Consider the following 19,930-nt stretch of genomic DNA (forward strand, 5'->3'; position numbering starts at 1 on the left):
TGAAAGTGTAGGCATAAGTGCTCTTTTAAGGAAAAGATAAAATGATAACCTCAAATTGATTCAACTCAACATGTGTTGTGTATTCTTTCAGTGGGAGGGAAGGGTAACAGAAAAGAGCATGTTTTGTACTTATACATACTGGTATGAAAAATTTAAAATTATGGATGATTCGCCTCCTCTAATTTTTAATAGTAGAAATAACAGAAAATCGAAAGACTGGTAAATTATCATCACTGGATGCGGATATATTATAAAATGATTAAAGATCTCCAATTTGAGATGAGTAACTTAAAAAAAAATAATAAAAATTCAATTCAATATTTAAAATTGTTCTTTAGGTAAGTATGACTCCCAATTAAAAACTGGAAAGAGAAATGATTTCCCTTCTAATTTAACATACATTATACCATTCTTATATTCTTTAATCAGTAGAAGTAATTATATATATGTTTTTAATTAAAAGTGAAAAATAATTAGTTTTATAGGGAACTGACCTTTTAATTAGCAATATAAAGTTTCAACTGAATGTTTGAAAGTTTTCCAAATTTTACTGTACCTTCAGGTATTTAATTCCTAAGAATTCTTTCAGTTTTTTGCCAAATTTCCAATATGGACAGTGTCAGTTCCCATGAATAAAGTTATAATATAATATATATACTCAACATCAATATCAGTCCCTACAAAACCCCCTTATTTTATATTTTATTTATTTATTTTATTTAAGATAAAAGACAATTATACTCTGTTTACCCACGACAGCCAGCTGTGTAATCAGAGTGGCTCTCCAAGCATAATGGAGAAACAGGAAATAATAGCACAAAATACTATTTTGATAGCAAATGACTAAACTGTAAAGTATACTATATAAATAATAATACTATGTTTTGTTCCTATGATATTACCCTTTGCACAGTATATTTACTGAATATACAGTAGTGTAATTCTTTATATCAATGCAAATAATAATAATAATAATAATAATGTTAGTCTCATAGAGCACTTAATATGTAAAAACAATGCTTCTAAGCGCTTTACACAAAATGAACACAAGAAATGGAATGAAACTATAAAATATCCTAACAGTAAACCAAATGGCCCTGACAACACAAAATTTCAGTTTACATTACTATAACAACAATTGTGCATTGCAGTAAACTGCTCTATTCAGAGCATTTATAGAGCAACAAAAGCTTCACATATACTACTATTGAAATACTGTGTCAAATCAGTGCACTTCATTCAAACAACAATAACGTACAATTCTTATTTTTGTCAGAGTTTTTCAAAAGTACTGTAGTCCAAAAACACAAGCAACCAACCTGTTGAATATCTCCGTGGAGTAACAAATAAACTTGTGCGAACATTCGTATAAATCCTAGCCATGGCTCAACTAGCACAGGTCTGAATGTACACTGACATAGGTCACTCGCTACCATAGAGCGTATCCACACGATATCATATTGATACTGTGCTACGGTAGTGAGTAGCGAAGATTGATGTACAACACTGTATGACACAACTACCGTGTTATGCATACAATATAACATTGATTCCTGGCAGCTTGGATAGTGGGGTCATGTGACAAGGTTGGTTAGTGGGGAAAATCACCAGATGTTAGGTAGTGATGGTGGAAAACAAAGGGATTGGTATAGAGGTCAGTAGACCGGAGATATTGTAATTGTTAAAATGTGAATGGTAATCGTGTGAACATCAGTACTATAAAAACACATGTACTTTATGGTGTGTTTGGTTCATAATACTGTATTATATCTACTTAATAATATGGAAATAAAAATATTTATTTATATTAAAAATATAAATCATTCATTTTTCATATTAATCTTTTAAAATATTTTCAATCCATAGTAACTTCGGTAAAAATGGGTACTGTATATCAATCACTGAAAATGAAATGATTTTTAATATTTTAATGATTATTTTTACTATTACCGGTAAATTATTACCGTAAATAAATGTTATTAACATTTTTAGCTCCGATGAGGAACTCTAGAAACACTTGGCTTGATTGATTAATAGTTTTTTCTTTAGTTCTACTACCTCTATTATACTGCCCTCATGAGGAGCTATAGAAACACTTGATTGATTAATAGTTCATTGATTAATAGATGTTTTTTAGCTCTACTTCCTCTATTATACTGCCCTCATGGAAGCTTTTGAGATTACAAGAACTTGTGTATTATTTAAGAATGAGGTACAGAAGCCATACCGACTATTCTCTTCTACAAAATACAAAACATAAATGATGCCTACAATTTTTATATTTTTGTTTGCAATTATATTAAAGACTACATCAAGGGAAAAAAAACTGTTTATGTTATTGTCACTTGTAGATTAAACTCACAAACATGAATCCAAGCTTATAATCCCATCCAAAACATTAGTAATCCTTACCTGTCCAAGGCACTGAGGCATCTGCATTTAACGCAGATCTTGGTTCTCTTTTTCTCCTTCGCTCTGGTGAGTACGGATGAGCCATCTCCGAGTACGGTGCAAGCTCATCAAACTGTGGCAAGTGTGAGTGCGGGATTAGAGAACGAATTTCCTTAAACAGGTCTTTCTTTCTTGGCGTATCAAGGGCACTCTGCAGGCAGACCATAAGCTTTTCGACATCTTTGTACCTGTGGTACTGACGTAGAATATCATGCAGATAGTCGCGTTCCAGATCAGTTAGCAGCGAGTGTGCTTTCCGCTGAAATTTCTGGAGATTTCTTTGTAGATCCAAAGTGGCAGCCATCTTGAAATGATGATGTTTCAGATTCTGTTTCTTTTTCTAATGTTTACATAATGTCCATCCATATATTTATAATATGAATGATATGCTTAATCTGAAAATTTAATAAAAGGTAATTGAACAATAGATTATAACAGGAAGATAAAAGCTTTGTGACACACTGTTTGTCTGATCAGATATGGCTTCATCAGACAAGATCTAATCAAACACACTTGAGATTATTTTATTAATATATTGTATATTAATCTTATATAGGACCTAAAGTTGTGTGCACTGAACCGTGGAGATCTCTAGGTCCCTGGTTCAATTCCCATCGCTGCCTCTCCTTGTGTTTCAGCTAGAGGGCTGAAATACAAGTTACAATACGTAGCGCACCGTCTTTCGGATGAGACGTTTAAGCCGTTGGTCCTGTGTGCATTTATGGTCCATGTGCACGCTAAAGAAGGCAGTACACTCTTCGGAAAAGAGTAGAGGATTGTCTCCCGGTGTACTGTCCAATCACCACCAGAAGGACCCCACTGGAAATAAGTCTTCTTCTAGACTTGCGTGGGCTATCCTTGGTGTTTACACCGAATAAATCCAATCCAATCCAATCCAATCCAAGTTTTTCTTAGATATGAAGCGCTTGTCTCCAGATCATTGGGTCCACATGCATAAGTGTTGCTGCTGTAGGTAATCAACCCAACCAGGTACCTATTTATACGCCTGGGTGGCAAGAAGCAATGTAGGGAAAGTGTCTTTCTCAAGGTCCCACGAAAAATGCAGAGCGAGGGACTGAAACCCCAACTTTGAGGTTGGTAAACCAAGTACTACCAACTGCGCCAAACCACTTCTACAGAACAATATTTAATATAATAAATTCATTGTCATACAGATGCATATATATATATATATATATATATGTTGATTACGTAATTACATTTACTATATATTATACAACAATAAAAGTTCTAACATAAAAATATTACGTTTAAAAATTTGAAACCAAAATGTGTGACACTATCAAAAGATTAAATAGGGCAAGTATGAGTTAAACTATGATAACCAAAAATCAATAAATTAATCTGAATATGAAATATGATCACATATAATTAACAACATTAATTTGTTATCTGCCAATCTATAAAACTGAACTACTGTATTCTATTTGATCCTAATGAATGGATATTACCTCTGATACAATCCCACAATTCAACAGAATGTTCGATGAGCTAAAGTACATTGAATCATGGGTAAATTATGGCTGACATTTCCAACTAACTCTTCTTAAAAAATGAATCTACCAAGATCATCAGTTGATGATGTGGTGTTATGCAGGACTTTTAAATATATTGCGACTGAAGTCTAGATACATACAGTACACTCCACTTGTTATGCCAATCAATTATAAATCAATATAGAGCTTAAATAAACAGATAATGGAATTGTATAAAATTGATCCCAATGACAATGACAAACCATCCTCTATAAATTACATGTAACCATTGGTAACATAAGATTTTATACAAAAATTCAATAAGTTCATTGAATGATCACTAAAAATGCTTGATTCAGTGGTTGGGTAATTTTTCTCCTACAGTAGTATTTCAACCATGTTTAGCAAATGTCCCTACAGTTGTGTCCTATAGAAGGCTGATGTCTATACTCTAATTCCGACACATGTTGTTCCCGCATTCGTACCTACCAATGTTACAAGCAGCTAAACAAATCAAGGTCATTTTCTCATGGGGTGTGTTTCTACTGAAAATCAAGTAAAAAATGGTTTTCTAATAGCTAGGAATCTATTTGTGCGTTTGAGATTGTGGCTCTGTTTGCATTTACAGTGGGTTTTGAGTGATTCCATTTAAATGGAGAGTGTGTGTTAAAAGGCCATAGCTGCATGTCGTCACAGGCCGTATTCGACTGGTCGTTCTTCGTTAAACCACGCCCACATGCACAAATTGGTAAAATCCTACTTAAAGAAGATGACCGACGAACAGGTCGAATAAGCCGATGGTAACATTCTCCTTTTGGAAGTCCAACAACTAAATAGTAAAGTTTTGTATAATCTTGATAATATATTTATATTATTAATAATTTATATCTATGATTACTTTTGCAATATTGTATTTGGATTTATATGCATAACATGGGGAAGAGCAATCCTGAGTAGATCTGGATCTCCATAGATAAACTTAAACTTGAAATAGTATCTTATAAAAAAAATTATTACTGCACTACAAAAAGAACATAGAAAATGTCAATTTTATTTTTCCAGTAACCATGAGAACAGTGCATAAACAGTCGTGGTTGCTATTGAAAACTGTGTCTTTTCTATACTTTTTATGTAAACTTCATTCGTGACCTCTGTATTGTCATTGCTGTTAATTTGTGTGAAATGTAGCGTTGTGCGTCTGAACGACTGATATTGATTTTCTACTCCGAGGGTTGGATACAGATGATGTGAGAATCTATTGAAGCAGGAAAATAAGAAACGGCAAATTCAATGTGTCTATGCAGTTCTTCCGCACATTTGGTTCAGTAAATTAAAAACAATAATATCAATGTCTCACAATTAACAGAGTATCATCGTATTTCTTAACAAGTATGCATTTCATGATAGAATATCACACTGTCTAAATCGTTGTGATCATTAAATGTTGTGATTTTTAATGGACATTTTATTTATGTCTACAGCAGCAATCATTTGTGATATTGTAATTTACAATTATGATAGTTCCAACAAAGAAAATAAAATTATATTAATAAAAAGACTTTGGATACTTCAAAATATAATAATCACTGCTTCTATAACTGAATATAAGTTTTAATTCATGGACAAATCAATGAATGAATGGTAAAAGAAATGGACGAATAGGTGGATGGATGAATGGATTTTTTTTTCCTAATTGTTTTGGCCTCATGATCAAGAATACGCCAAACAGTGAACTTCAATCACTTTTCTAATATATCCCTTCACAAGACAACCTGTATTATAAACACAAGATGTTCTACTAATAAACTATGTCTCATTATTAGGCTTGGAGTGGAGTTGTTTTGGTTGTGAGAAAACAATCCTGTTACTGTGACAGGAATTGAACCCAGGAACCTTGGACAGGAAGGCAACCATCTTAACCACTAAGCTATTCAACTCAACTCTGGATAGATGAATAAATTCATTCATTACGTATGCCCAAAACCTTATATCTACTATTTTTTATTCTCATTGTTAAACTGAAGTGAAAGTCTTTAAAAAAAAAAACCAGTCAATAATTTTCTATTTCAAAAAATAAAATAGTAATTGATATTAATTTAAATCTATTTGTTGGTTATTTTTATCATGACCAAATACATGAAGCTTGTTTCTGCGATATTTCTGTCATCTGTCATGAAAATTTAAATTTAAATAGATTACTGCCTTTCGTTAAATTTTCTCTAAAGAATGAGGAAAGTTATCTTTCAAATTTGACAACACTTCAAATTTGGTATGAATACACATTAAGACTGGCATAAAATATACGAGTATATATAAACGATCGCTTAAAGAAAACCTTTATTTTGAAGAGAATAATGACCAACATTTTCATCAGGTACTTAAGGACTAACAGTAAATCTTTATTGAATGATAAATTGACTCGCTTTTCTCCATAGCAACTGCAGTGTTGTAAAATCTGAGAATAAAAATGTATTTGTTTGTGCTTGAGCCTGTACTTATTTTCATATAAACTAATTTGTAGTCTCCTGATGAAGTCAGAAGTACAGAATAAATTCTATATTGTTAGCCTCAAAAGTGCTGCTGTCATTCATTTTATACTGTTCTATAACAGACTTACGCGGCTCCACTTTTTATTCATTATAAACTTACAGGGGCGGGTTTAGGAGGGGGGGGGGGCCGGCTCCGGCCCCCCTTCCCCTTTTGGGAGGTAAAAAAAAAGAAAAAAAGAAAGAAAAAGGAAAAAATGATAGCCCAGAACACCTCAAATGTTATTTTTGGGCATCTAGAACACAAAAATTTTGCGGAGGCAGGCCCCCGACCCCCCAGGATAGTGTTGTCTCGATTGGCCCAACTTTCGCCCCCCCCCACCTTTTGGACATCTCTGGATCCGCCTCTGACTTATAAGCATTAAGTGTCTTATTTGGTTATTTTTTACCATAATACTGAATTGCATTGTGGATAAATTATAAAATAAAACAAACCTCCACTGGCAAAAAATTCTGAATGAGTAGCTTATTTGTTCGTTCTTCAATATTTTATGGTATGAATTGAGATCCTAACTGTAAATGGTAATTCTTTAAATGTGTTCCTTTCAGCAGTGGCGTATCTAGGGGTGGGCGTGGGGTGCACGCAATTTCCAAAAAAAAACTTGCACACCCCCCTCCCCCGTTGCCACACCCCTAATTGAAAATGTTTGAAGAAAAAAAAATCATGCTCAAGTAGATAAAACTCACCTCATATCACCACTTTTTGCAAACTTACACCCACCTCACTTAGTCATCGAATCCTCCCACTTCACCATCACGCCCCCCTCCCCTCCCCATTTCAAGACTCCTAGATATGCCATGCTTTTTATTTTATTCCATTCAAAACCAACAGCGATAAAAATGGCAACTAACAGGTTCAATCAAAATGTAATAAAATATATGATAATTAAAACAATGTTAGAAATTAATAAAAACACTTTTAAGTCAGCCATTTTACTATATAGTACTGTATATCCTGAATCAGATATAATTTTGGTGCATCAATAGTATGACTTAATTTATTAATTATATACTAATTTATTTTTCAATAATATATTTTGAATTCTCGGTTAACAATTACATTACTAATTATAGAATACAGTCTGTGTTGAGCAATAAAAATCAATATCTGAAATACTGTTACTATTTTTAAGCACAAAAATAGAATAATTGCTGCGAAGCAGCCAATTCATATTCTTGACAGCAATTTGACCTCTGAAAGGTCATTGTTTGTCAAAAAACGAGTGGCTAAGACAACTGAAAAGCGGAGTTTCCTTCTTTCGTTCTGCCGGGTAAAATCAATTACTTTAGGCGACGTTTGAAGAGTAACCTACTCGTACCAACGTCCGCATCGCGCTAGCATTATCCTACTCTAGGTCTAGACTAGCTAGGATGGTATAGGCCTAGCCTTGAAGGGACGAAGGTCCCAATGAAAAACAACGTCGCTCTTTGATAGCTAACATTGTCTATTTAACATCACAATAATTCATTATTAGACCTATAGTTGTTTTTTGAATTGTACTCCACAAATCTCAGCCGATACCTCGCACAACTCTAAATTATAAAATAAAACAAACCTCCACTGGCAAAAAATTCTGAATGAGTAGCTTATTTGTTCGTTCTTCAATATTTTATGGTATGAATTGAGATCCTAACTGTAAATGGTAATTCTTTAAATGTGTTCCTTTCAGCAGTGGCGTATCTAGGGGTGGGCGTGGGGTGCACGCAATTTCCAAAAAAAAACTTGCACACCCCCCTCCCCCGTTGCCACACCCCTAATTGAAAATGTTTGAAGAAAAAAAAATCATGCTCAAGTAGATAAAACTCACCTCATATCACCACTTTTTGCAAACTTACACCCCCCTCACTTAGTCATCGAATCCTCCCACTTCACCATCACGCCCCCCTCCCCTCCCCATTTCAAGACTCCTAGATATGCCATGCTTTTTATTTTATTCCATTCAAAACCAACAGCGATAAAAATGGCAACTAACAGGTTCAATCAAAATGTAATAAAATATATGATAATTAAAACAATGTTAGAAATTAATAAAAACACTTTTAAGTCAGCCATTTTACTATATAGTACTGTATATCCTGAATCAGATATAAGATTGGTGCATCAATAGTATGACTTAATTTATTAATTTTCTACTAATTCATTTTTCAATAATATATTTTGAATTCTTGGTTAACAATTACATTACTAATTATAGAATACAGTCTGTGTTGAGCAATAAAAATCAATATCTGAAATACTGTTAATATTTTTAAGCACAAAAATAGAATAATTAATAGTTTTATAATATAAGTTCAAGTCAGTTACAGTATTAGCTCTTCCTGCAATTGAACATAGGAAAAATGTCCTCACAGATACTGTTTCTACTACAATTCGCAAGCCAATTAAAAACCCATTAAAAGACTCAAATTCAACACCACTTTTTACAAAGCACCAACTAACAATCTTAAATTTTTTTACCGCAAAGAAAACCGAACACCAGACCACTCAAAAGCTAATCTTCAATTGGAAAACTGCAAACATCCACAAATTGTATATTTTTATCAGCAAAAACCTACTGTATTACGTATGCAAAATGCAATAGATATTCATTTCCTACAGGAAAATTTTGCTCTATTTTTATATTTTATTACAAAATAATGTATCATCAACTCCAATAATTAAACAGCTCATACAATACTCCTGTCTCTATGGAAACATAGCACGATTGTGATGCTAAACACAATGACACCCACTGTACATGGATCTGTTCAGCTTTATGACACCAGGTGTGTGTACTCGTATTTCTAAGCAAATTTCTTAGTCTTATAAACAGCATGGATGACTAGTTTCCGCAAATCTCCTGAAGTCAACATTTGTTGTACACCTACTTAGATCAAGTGACAATAAATGTTTATGTTTGGATAAAGAACAAACTATACAATCAGCATGCAAAGAAAGCTCGTAGATTTTGCTTGTAAAATGCTCAACTAAATGGCACAAGAGGATTGGCCAGGGAGTACCACACGCCACTTTAGTGACAATGTCATGACACCCCGACTTTTGTTACAGTAAACCTACCTGTCACCTTTTCTGTATTTTATTCTATATCCCATCAGTGATAAAATCAGAAAAAGCCTAACAAAATCAATACAAAGAGTTAATTTAGAAGGATCAAATAAATACAGTAAATGATCGACAGTTTGAAACAATTCAGTTTGTCCCTGATATTTACAACATTTTCAATCCTTGGTCCTCATAGCCTTGACTAGCTTTAATTGTTATTGATTTTTAAATCATACTGTACAATGCCAAGGTGGAGCAGACTACAGGCATGGTGGAGCAGACAACAGTAAGGCAGAGCAGACGACAGTAAGGCGGAGCAGACGACAGTAAGGCAGAGCAGACTACAATAATAAGGCGGGGCAGACAACGGCCAGAGGAAGCAATGTAGAATCATTAGACTTTTCACAACTAAACCATCTTTAACTAAGAGGACACACCTTTTTGAATAAGAAAAAAAAACATAATTTCGTATTATTATTAATAACAATAACAAAGACAGTCAATAGTTTATAATAGATCCAACTTGTCAATTACGCAAAACTGACCAATCTTTATCATAACACTATATCTGAGCTCATATTTCAAATTTTTTAAAGGGGTAAAATCTCAATGCTAATACTCTAATGCAGTGCACCCTCCAATTTGAGAAAACAGCCTCTAATTCCGACCCCTCTAATTTGATACCACTTTGCAAAGAACCAAATAACGATTGGCAATCTATATATTTATTTATTTATTCATAATCTTTTACCAGGGTGGCCCAATCAGTCAAATAGACTGGTCTCCATTGGTGCCCTAGGTACAAAAGTGTTCAGAATATAAAGTAAAATATCATTTAACTAAAATACATCAATTAACAAATAAACAATATAAAAATATCAATTAACTGTGTAGGTACAGAAAGAGACATTAATTGTGTAACAAATAAACAATAACAACTTTTTTATCGACATACAAAATGCAGAATAGCAAGTAGAAAATTATGATCAAATTTACTTATTGTATTCAATTCAAATTTTATTTTCGGATGAACATATACAAAGGAAAGTGGAAACCTGCCATCCAAAAAATTGTCAAAAAGTTTAAGAGGAAAACTATCAAGTGACTCTCCAAACAGAATCCACGCAAAACAGAACATATTCAAGCATAATAAAAATTTGTTTGTTTGCATAGTACCAATTATCTTTAATAATTATTTTTTATTTTTCCCACAGTAGAAGTATTTGCAGAATGATTTCTATGTCCGTATCACATCTAGGTTTTCATAATTTACAATACTGTACTACTGCAGCTTATAATTTCTATAATTGCCATCAATTATCATTAGCATCTCTAAGGCACATTGATTCTCAAACCATTCTTTCTATAACGTCAATAAACTTGCGTATTGTGTGCAATTCATATCTCACACCTGAGAAGACATCCAGATACTCAGGAAATTGTGCATCCTCATCATGCAATCCATCAAATGGGATTCTAAACCTAATTTTATCTGAACAAAGGATACCAGACACAAGAATCGAAATACAATTACTTGATAAAATTTTCTTGGAAGCACATGGCATAGTGGTAATGCTTTGTGTTCTTAATCAAATGGTCATGGTTTCTAGTTCGATGCTGTTTATGTGATATTGCATTGTTATATTTATGTGCCTGTCCATCCAGGGACCTTGTTCTTGTTTACAGTTAGCTTGTAGCGTACGCGTTACTGATACACGCTACTCATATGCCCATTGAGGCGGGAGTAGACACTCGGTATTTGGACATTAAATAAAGGAGTTGAGTTCCAGTTTGAAATAGAGTCCGAGTCATTTATTAATAGCTGTACTTATAAATTATTACAGTTTACATGTTCTTGCAAATCTTGATCACAATGTTGATGATGTAACCATGATGTTCACAGTCAGTCCTAAATTCATCAGATCATCCTCCATCAACATTATCTTGAGTGTTTCATCTCAAATACCTTTTTATATATTTGACTATTGTATTTATTCAAGTAAATGCCCTGCTTTGAATAAACACCCTCCTTTTTGAATAAACGCCCTCTCCAGAGCCTCATTTGGAATAAACTCCTCAATCGCATAAACGCTGGGGGTGATCATTTTTCCTTGAATAAACTCCCCCCTTAAAGACTGTAGACTATAAAGAATAAGAAGTTGCATGGTTGCGGGGCCGCTTGTGCTTGGCGCCAGGAGTCGACTGTTCTATTATTTTTCGAGGGGTGTTTCTCGTGAGAGAAAGAATAGGCAATTAGTCGGTTTATCCAGGTAAGTATTCACGAAGTAGACTATACTCCCTAAATCTCAAAAAATTTAAAGTTCATATAGAGCATCTTAAGTGCATGTGTCTGCAAGTGTATCATCCTGAATGAATTATATTTAGTAGCCTACATATCCATGCCACGATGCAGGAGCCTATTTCCAATGGCAAGTAGCGCTTTCAAACTCTCTCCCCTCGAATTATAATCTGTGCCCCTTTAAGAGGAGCGTTAATAAGCGCCTCCTGGTCTGAAAAAAACATTTTTTTTTTCCTTTATTGTTTCTGTCTCTTTTTTTCACTTTTTATTTTCTATAGCATATACATATGGCAATTTATTTAAAAAATACAGGTCTCCCCTCAATTAAAGACCACTTTTTGGACCGGGGATGGTCTTTCAGCTTTGGTCTCTAATTAGAATAACAAAGATAAAATACATTTGTTAATTTGGGACCAAACAAGAGTGGTCATTAATTGGAGGTGGTCTTAAATTGGAGGGGTCTTTAATTAGAGGGAACCTTTATTATAAATATGCTTTTAGATAAAATGAAATAAAAATTAAATTAAATCTCTTCATACTATATTTAAAAAGGGTATGTCATTCATGACATAGCATTCAACTAACAGTTTGGTGATTGTATTACTCTAACTGGTTTAATTATTCATAAAGGTCCCAAGATCAACAGCCTGTACTGAATGAGTTCTAATGGAAAACGATCTAAGTACTGTTTATAACAATCAGCCTACTTATGAATAGAAAGGTGATAACCCTCTACAATGTAATAGACTTAAATCACTAGTAACACACACTCAGATCTATGACGTCAAACAATACTTATAGAACCTTTAAGACATACAGTCTGCGTATTAAAGCTGAACAACTTGAAAAATCAAATTTACTATTTAAATCCAATTCAATAAAATCGGCTACATTTAATATTGAATTGTGGTAATTTTAACAATAAATCTAAAAAAATGTATTACAAACCTAAGGAATTAGATTTCAAATGAAAATATTTTGCTTGTCAAAATTAACATATATGTACATAAATAATACCATTCCAATTTCTGCAAAGGAACTTAAATTGGCTGGTAATCAATTCAAAGACTTCCATAGTAAAAAGTTTGTAAATCAGCAAAATTGTTCCATTCTATTTGAAGTTAATATCTTATTAGATATTTTAAAAATATTTTCTAGACTTCACCACAAAGAGAACCCTTCATCAGATTAAATGCTTGGTGTAAAGTCAAGTCTATTCAAATTTGATATCTTAGTTGATGTTGAAGGTCCCTAATGATCAGCTTTGGCTAAATGGACCACCCTCATTAAAAATTGTTGAAATAAATAAATGTTTTTAAAAATATTTTGTAGACTACAGTACCACAAAGGTGGATTATGATAGCATTTATTTATTTATACTAATATTTCAGTATAAAACAGACTCACACAATTCCCAGAGTTTTATTCCTCCAACATGCACAACCTTCATCAGATTAAATGCTTGGGTAAAGTTATTGAAAAATATTGTCAACTGTGTAGAGGTTTTTTCTTTGTTAATAGTTAATAAGTAGGGTGTTAATTGAACCATGTGACGATTGAACAATGTTAATTGCAAATTGTTTCCTTACAAACAGTCAGCCTTTCAACATGCGACTAGTCTTGTTAGAAAAGAACTGTACTGTTAACGTGCACATGAACCAGTCTTGGGAAACCATGTTCTAAACTCTTTAACACTCTGACCGCCAGATGTTTGAAAAAGTAATATCAGCCACCGACTTTTTTTAGCTACTTTTAACACTTTTCCGAAGCTCATTGAGAGTGCGTATGTGATCAGATTGACATGTAGTGAATACTACAAGAACTACAAACATTTTAGCTTTACAGTGGTACCAAACACTTTATTCTAATCACAATCTCGTTGGATGGATCTTTTGACCAATCAGAACAGTGCCACAAGCATGCGCACATCCTAGAAACACTTTTTGTGGGTTCAACGACCAGCAAATACTTATGCATTTTGAAACTGTAATGAATAATTTAAGAGGTCTACGTCATGGTTTAATAAACAAGAAAAATAACCACAGTATAATAAAATATGCAATACCACTGTTCAAAATCAGTGACCTTGTTGTTAACCAACAGCAAACTATTGACAAGAAGTACAAAGAAACTACAATAATCAAAAACAGTCGCTGACCGCGAGTACAGATACTATATCGACGGTCAACGTCGTGAATCTGCTGAAATGACCATCCACACAAGAAATGATAGAATTATAATACAATAATAATAGACATAAATAATTTAGCACAAAAATAGATCCTAAATATCTGAAAACATAATCAAACTTATGTTGTACCAACATACTCTCTACCCGACCCGCCTCATCAGACGATGTCAAGGACAAGAGATCTCTCCCTCCTCCACACTCACCGCGGCGCGGTGTCTACTCTTCAACTTCAGTAGGGCCTACTTAGTACTTGTACTGAAGATAAGAAATAACGCCAACTCTCGTGGCAAAGACTAGCACTGTAGATTATCATTTATTCTGAATAATACAATCGTTACACAGTTCAAAATGATGTTTTACTCTTATATATACACTTACCTTCTACATAACCGGGTAGATTCGAAGAGTACAGCAAGTTGTAAGTAAGCACTAACTTGTGGTTTTATCGTGTATCCATAGACGCTACCTGCACGGAAACCAAAGTAGAAATGAACAATTTCGTCTGTTCTGATTGGTTAATTTTGATTACCCTTTGACCTCATTATATAGAGAGAAGTAAACACTCACAAAAAAGAGTTGCTCGTCGATCACAATTTTAGGCCCTTTTGCCAATTAATTTGCGATATTTTAAACATTTTATAAAAATGCTTTCAATATTACCACCTGGTATGAGTGATAGTTCGGACGAAAACATCACCGATAGTTCAGATAACGAGGATATTTCGGCTAGGCCAAGGCATGATGATGCAGACGAGGGCAATTTATTACCACTGCACGGGAAGTCGACCAAGCCTCCTCCGCGTGGAGTATCATTTGTGGGTTCAACGACCAGCAAATACCTTATTATGCATTTTGACACTGTAATGAATAATTTAAGAGGTCTACGTCATGGTTTAATAAACAAGAAAAATAACCAAAGTATAATAAAATATGCAATACCACTGTTCAAAATCAGTGACCTTGTTAACCAACAGCAAACTATTGACAAGTTAGAAGTACAAAGAATCTACAAAAATCGGGCCGGCCCCCCCCCCCTAAATCCGCCCCTGGTACAGATAATTTACTATCGACGGTCAACGTCGTGAATCTGAAATGACCTTCCACACAAGAAATGATAGAATTATAATACAATAATAATAGACATAAATAATTTAGCACAAAAATAGATCCTAAATATCTGAAAACATAATCAAACTTATGTTGTACCAACATACTCTCTACCCGACCCGCCTCATCAGACGATGTCAAGGACAAGAGATCTCTCCCTCCTCCACACTCACCGCGGCGCGGTGTCTACTCTTCAACTTCAGTAGGGCCTACTTAGTACTTGTACTGAAGATAAGAAATAACGCCAACTCTCGTGGCAAAGACTAGCACTGTAGATTATCATTTATTCTGAATAATACAATCGTTACACAGTTCAAAATGATGTTTTACTCTTATATATACACTTACCTTCTACATAACCGGGTAGATTCGAAGAGTACAGCAAGAAAGTGAGCACTAACTTGTGGTTCTATCGTATCCATAGACGCTACCTGCACGGAAACCAAAGTAGAAATGAACAATTTCCTCTGTTATGATTGGCTAATTTTGATTACCCTTTGACCTCATTATATAGAGAGAAGTAAACACTCACGAGTCACAAAAAAAGAGTTGTTCGTCGATCACAATTTTAGGCCCTTTTGCCAATTAATTTGCGATATTTTAAACATTTTATAAAAATGCTTTCAATATTACCACCTGGTATGAGTGATAGTTCGGACGAAAACCTCACCGATAGTTCAGATAATGAGGATGTTTCGGCTAGGCCAAGGCATGATGATGCAGACGAGGGCAATTCATTACCACTGGACGGGAAGTCGACCAAGCCTCCTCCGCGTGGAGTATCACAAATTCAGTGGGAGGTAGGCCTAGCCTAGATGTTATATATTATATAAAGAAAATATATTTAATAAAGCCTTTTAATAAGTATTTTAATTTACCAGATTGTAATTCTAATGTCACAGAAAATTTAGTGAAGTAATTTTTTTAAAGAAATTTTTAGAACTGCAGAAGGATAGGGAACAAATTCCTTCTTCATCAGTGGATATGGTGACTAGAAGAAACAGAAAGAGAAGACGTCAGAGAGAAAAAAGATGCAAGAATAAAGAGGACAGCAAAATAGAAGGTCTGATTACTGATTGAATAACATTCATTATTGTTAGGGCACATAGAAAAAATTGTTAGATTATCACTCCTGCCCATGTCAAAAATTTGGAAAATATTGATGCGGGAATAAAAAATTATTTTTTTGATGCATTATATATTTTAACAGCTTAAAACAACAATGCAATTTTGTGACTGATTTTCTTTGAAAAACAATAAAATTAAACCAGTTTTTATACAATATTTACAATATTCTTGCAAAATAAAAACAGTCACTCCCTCATCAATAAAAAGAAAAAAAAGAGTGATAATCTAATAACTTTTCTATGTGCCCTTACATATCTTTTTTTTTTATGTTTGTTTTGGATAGTTTTACACATTTTATATTTAAGACCTATATATTTCTGTATATATTTGAGTGTTTACTTTATTTGTATACATTTTGAAATTGTGGAGGGGGGGGGGTGGGGTGAACTGTACTTGTGTGCCAGGAATATGTCTTTGGTTAAGAAAAGTTTAATGCTTAGGCCCGTAGACCCATCGATCAAAAGCTAATGGATTTTGAGTACACATCTGCATTAAATTCCATAGCACAAAGCTCTGTCTTGAGAAAGCGCTTAGTCACAATAGTGGTGATTTAACTTCAATAATTGAGTAATATTGCTGGTAATATTTAAATCATAAAATAAATTCATCCACTTTTATTTGTCAAAACCTCAGGAATCCTAATTTTATTTATTTAACATTTGTTTCTTTTTTATTATTAAATCCATTTTTTAAATTCATGTATGAGTTTTTACTTACACTGGGCTTCAATTATAATGTATGTATGATTCCTGAACAGGATATGGGAACAGCAGTGCTGAAAGTAATGCTGGAAGAAAAGATGCAGTATCTTCTGCATCCAGTCCATTGATTGGACCACTACTCCCAGGTCAGCATTCTGAACATCCAGGTCAGCAGAAGAAGTGGAATGAGATCAAAGACTATTTATGGGTCCATGACCGGTTCAAAGGTGTCAATTATGGAAAAGTATCGGAAATGGTAAAATATTTTGAAGATATATTATTTTTTGTACTGTTCAATATCAATCTTCTGTTCTACTACATGGCCCAGTTGTACTTATCAGTTTGGCTCCAGAAATTTGCCAATAGGTGGTCAGACATGCAGCACCACCACATAGACTTACATGTAAAAAGGAAAGGTGATGAGAAACAAGTGTAAGTGTTTAATCCCATGATGCCTGGATATTTTAATAACAAAAATAATGTCTTCGATTTAAATGAGTTTGATGAAATAAGTATGAGATTAGTATACAGAGGGTGCTGCTTTATAATTTTAGCCAGTCACACCAGCATTCATCACTTACAGCATTTAAGGTATAAACTTTCGGAGCTATTCACCTTATAAATGGCTGTGATCAAAAATGTTAATGCAATTAATTTCTAAACGTAGTGTCTATGATTAAAAATTTTGAAAAAATAGGTACAAGTTTAGTATACAGAGGGGCGCTACTTTATAATTTTAGCCTGTCACACCAGCATTCGTTTTATTTTTTATTTTTTATAGTATTTGAGATGTACGTAAAAGTTCAGAGCTATTCACCTTATAAATAAATAAATATATTCACCTTTAAGAATCATCTTAAGACTCTATCTTTTTAGTTTACTTTAATTTGCAAATTTCCAGCACATAGAGACCTATGTATTATGTGCTTTACAAATCCCAATTATTATTATTATTAAATGGCTGTGATCAAACATGTTAATGCAATTAATTCTAAAAGTAGTGTCTGTGATTAAAATTATTTTGACAAATTAAGGACAAAATTACAAAAAAGTGAAGTAGTGCACTCATATACATCACTTCTACACCAGTTCAATTGAAGTCAATGCTACACCAGAGCTAACATTCTTGGCTTGATAAATGCGCAGCTTCTTTTTGTGTAAGAAAGCTGTACATTACAATAGAACCCCTCCTTTGAGACACCCCTAATATTAAGGGGAATCTTTTTGAGCCACAAAAGAGGGAAAGTATATCTTTTAACACTATGACCAACACCTATTTTGGTACAACTCCTATTAAGGGGACACTTTCTTGGTACCTACTGTACTAGAGTGTAATTTGTTTTAGCATGTTACTTTGGTTGTATTTCTAAATAAAAAATAGATTTAAATGTAAGATTGTTCCACTTATCCAACACAGTCTGGTTTGGAGAAAGAGATTGAGAGTGCAATTACAGCAAAAGATTTCAGGACAGCAGAAAAGCTGAGTGATCATCTGGCAAACAGAGACTTTGGGGCTCAAATTCATGATGCCATAAAAGCTAAGGAATATGTAGCCAAACAAGAGGTAAGTAGTTTTTGCCAGCTCTATTAACTAGCTCCTTTCATTTTTCTCTATCTATTGATTGTCTTCATCCATACAGTTCACTCTCCACACCGAGACCACCTTTGGGACCTGAAAATTTGGGGTGGTATTGGTTTTCGGTCTGCAATTAGAGGGTCAGCTTTGTGTTAAAAGATTACAGATTTTTAGTTTTGGTACAGTACTTCGAAAAAGTGGTCTCAAATCTGAGGGTTCTTGAAAATTGGAGGGTACACTATGGTTTATTTTAACCATGGGGGTGTAATGTGAAGAATATTGAATTACTACTAGTCTGTGTCTGCCTAGTCCATGCATGCAAATTATCAAAAGCTGCACTTCATTGGTGTATCTGGAAGGGAGAAAAGGGGGTACACACGCTTCCCAGAAAAACTTCATCGTATATTAACTTATTTTCCAGCTGTCACCCTCTCCCAATTCATATCTTCCATTCTCTCCCCCCCCCCACATGGCAATACTTATAGATACACCATTGCCAAAACACTCATTATTTTCAATCATTTCAGGAAGAGAAAATGAAAAAATCACAGAAAAAGAAGAAAAGGAAATTAGCTTGGAGGTTTGAGGCAAAGGAAAGATGGGAAATGAAAGGGAATATGTAAGAAACAGCAAGTGGAACGTAAGAAAAATCATACCGACTCTAGTCTCCATAAATTGAGGTGATAATTGTATTATTGTTATCTTTTGGTAAAATAAAAAAGTTCAGTAGTATGGCTCGTATATTGCATTTTCAGTAATAATTTTTACAGGCTGTTTAAAGGAAGAAATTAAATTTTGAGATATTAATTCCTTTGATAGTGAATTCTACCTCTGCTTCCATTTGCAGTTTAATAAACTTTAAAAGGTTGGACCATGTATGAGTGTTTCTGTGTTTTAATGCATAATTTTAAATAGGACATCAGTTTTGGAGAATTTTACTGTATATACAGTATCCAGGAATGATCCACAACTGTAATAGATATGCCACTGAATAAATGATTGATGAATTTAAAATTGTAATAAGTTGTTTGCCTTTTTTTCAGGAACAAGCTGCGGAGAACTTGGAAGCGCAAATCTTGTCACCTTTCGTCAAGCACCCTGATTATGGAATTGTTTACTATTCTGAACATTATGTTGTCTTGAAAGCGTATGCTTGTGTAAGACATATCTCTCAGGGCCGGCGGAACGTTTTTCAAAGTGGGGGGGCCCCACTTATAAGCAGGCGTGTAACAGGGGTCTTGGGTGATACACCCCCCCACCCACCATATAGAAAACAATACGACATAGGGCTTATTTTATTATTAATATAGGGCACACACGTGTGTTTGAAACTAAATATAAGCATTTTCATCGTGGTTAGTATTTATTACAATCATAGGCCTATTCTTTCAC

The 19,930-nt window shown here is 33.9% G+C and overlaps 2 protein-coding genes across 4 annotated transcripts in view; one reads left to right on the forward strand and one right to left on the reverse strand.

Annotated features, from left to right (window-relative positions):
• LOC117117947 (PDZ domain-containing protein 7-like) overlaps nt 1-15,586 on the reverse strand; it is a 31,919-nt gene extending 16,333 nt beyond the window's left edge. The window contains exons 1-2 of one of the 3 annotated variants that reach the window (XM_033262431.1): nt 15,482-15,586; nt 2,413-2,846 (exon numbers count right to left, since the gene is read on the reverse strand). In XM_033262431.1, the coding sequence (XP_033118322.1) occupies nt 2,413-2,755 (343 nt within the window). In that variant the 5' untranslated portion in view covers nt 2,756-2,846; nt 15,482-15,586. Of the gene's footprint in view, nt 1-1,319; nt 1,494-2,412; nt 2,847-14,404; nt 14,424-15,481 lie in introns of those variants that run through there. The other 2 variants (XM_033262432.1, XM_033262433.1) reach the window with 2 other exon arrangements.
• Nucleotides 15,587-15,643: 57 nt separating this feature from the next.
• On the forward strand, nt 15,644-19,710 carry LOC117117948 (protein FAM204A-like). Its single transcript, XM_033262434.1, has 6 exons — nt 15,644-15,933; nt 16,064-16,196; nt 17,019-17,218; nt 18,380-18,526; nt 19,066-19,218; nt 19,582-19,710. Exons 1-5 carry the CDS (start codon nt 15,751-15,753, stop codon nt 19,159-19,161), a joined length of 759 nt encoding a protein of 252 aa, XP_033118325.1. The 5' UTR covers nt 15,644-15,750; the 3' UTR covers nt 19,162-19,218; nt 19,582-19,710.
• Nucleotides 19,711-19,930: the final 220 nt, after the last annotated feature.

This window comes from Anneissia japonica, unplaced genomic scaffold, assembly GCF_011630105.1.
Source record: "Anneissia japonica isolate Jap-2015-1 unplaced genomic scaffold, ASM1163010v1 scaffold288016_len413324_cov198, whole genome shotgun sequence".
Taxonomy (NCBI): domain Eukaryota; kingdom Metazoa; phylum Echinodermata; class Crinoidea; order Comatulida; family Comatulidae; genus Anneissia; species Anneissia japonica.

Bases quoted from the DNA above. Each gene is read 5' to 3' on its own strand.
- LOC117117948 (XM_033262434.1), top strand. From the start codon at position 15,751: ATGCTTTCAATATTACCACCTGGTATGAGTGATAGTTCGGACGAAAAC. The intron at 16,197-17,018 runs GTCTGATTACTG...ATTCCTGAACAG, and splicing joins AGAGGACAGCAAAATAGAAG to GATATGGGAACAGCAGTGCT. The intron at 18,527-19,065 runs GTAAGTAGTTTT...CAATCATTTCAG, and splicing joins AATATGTAGCCAAACAAGAG to GAAGAGAAAATGAAAAAATC.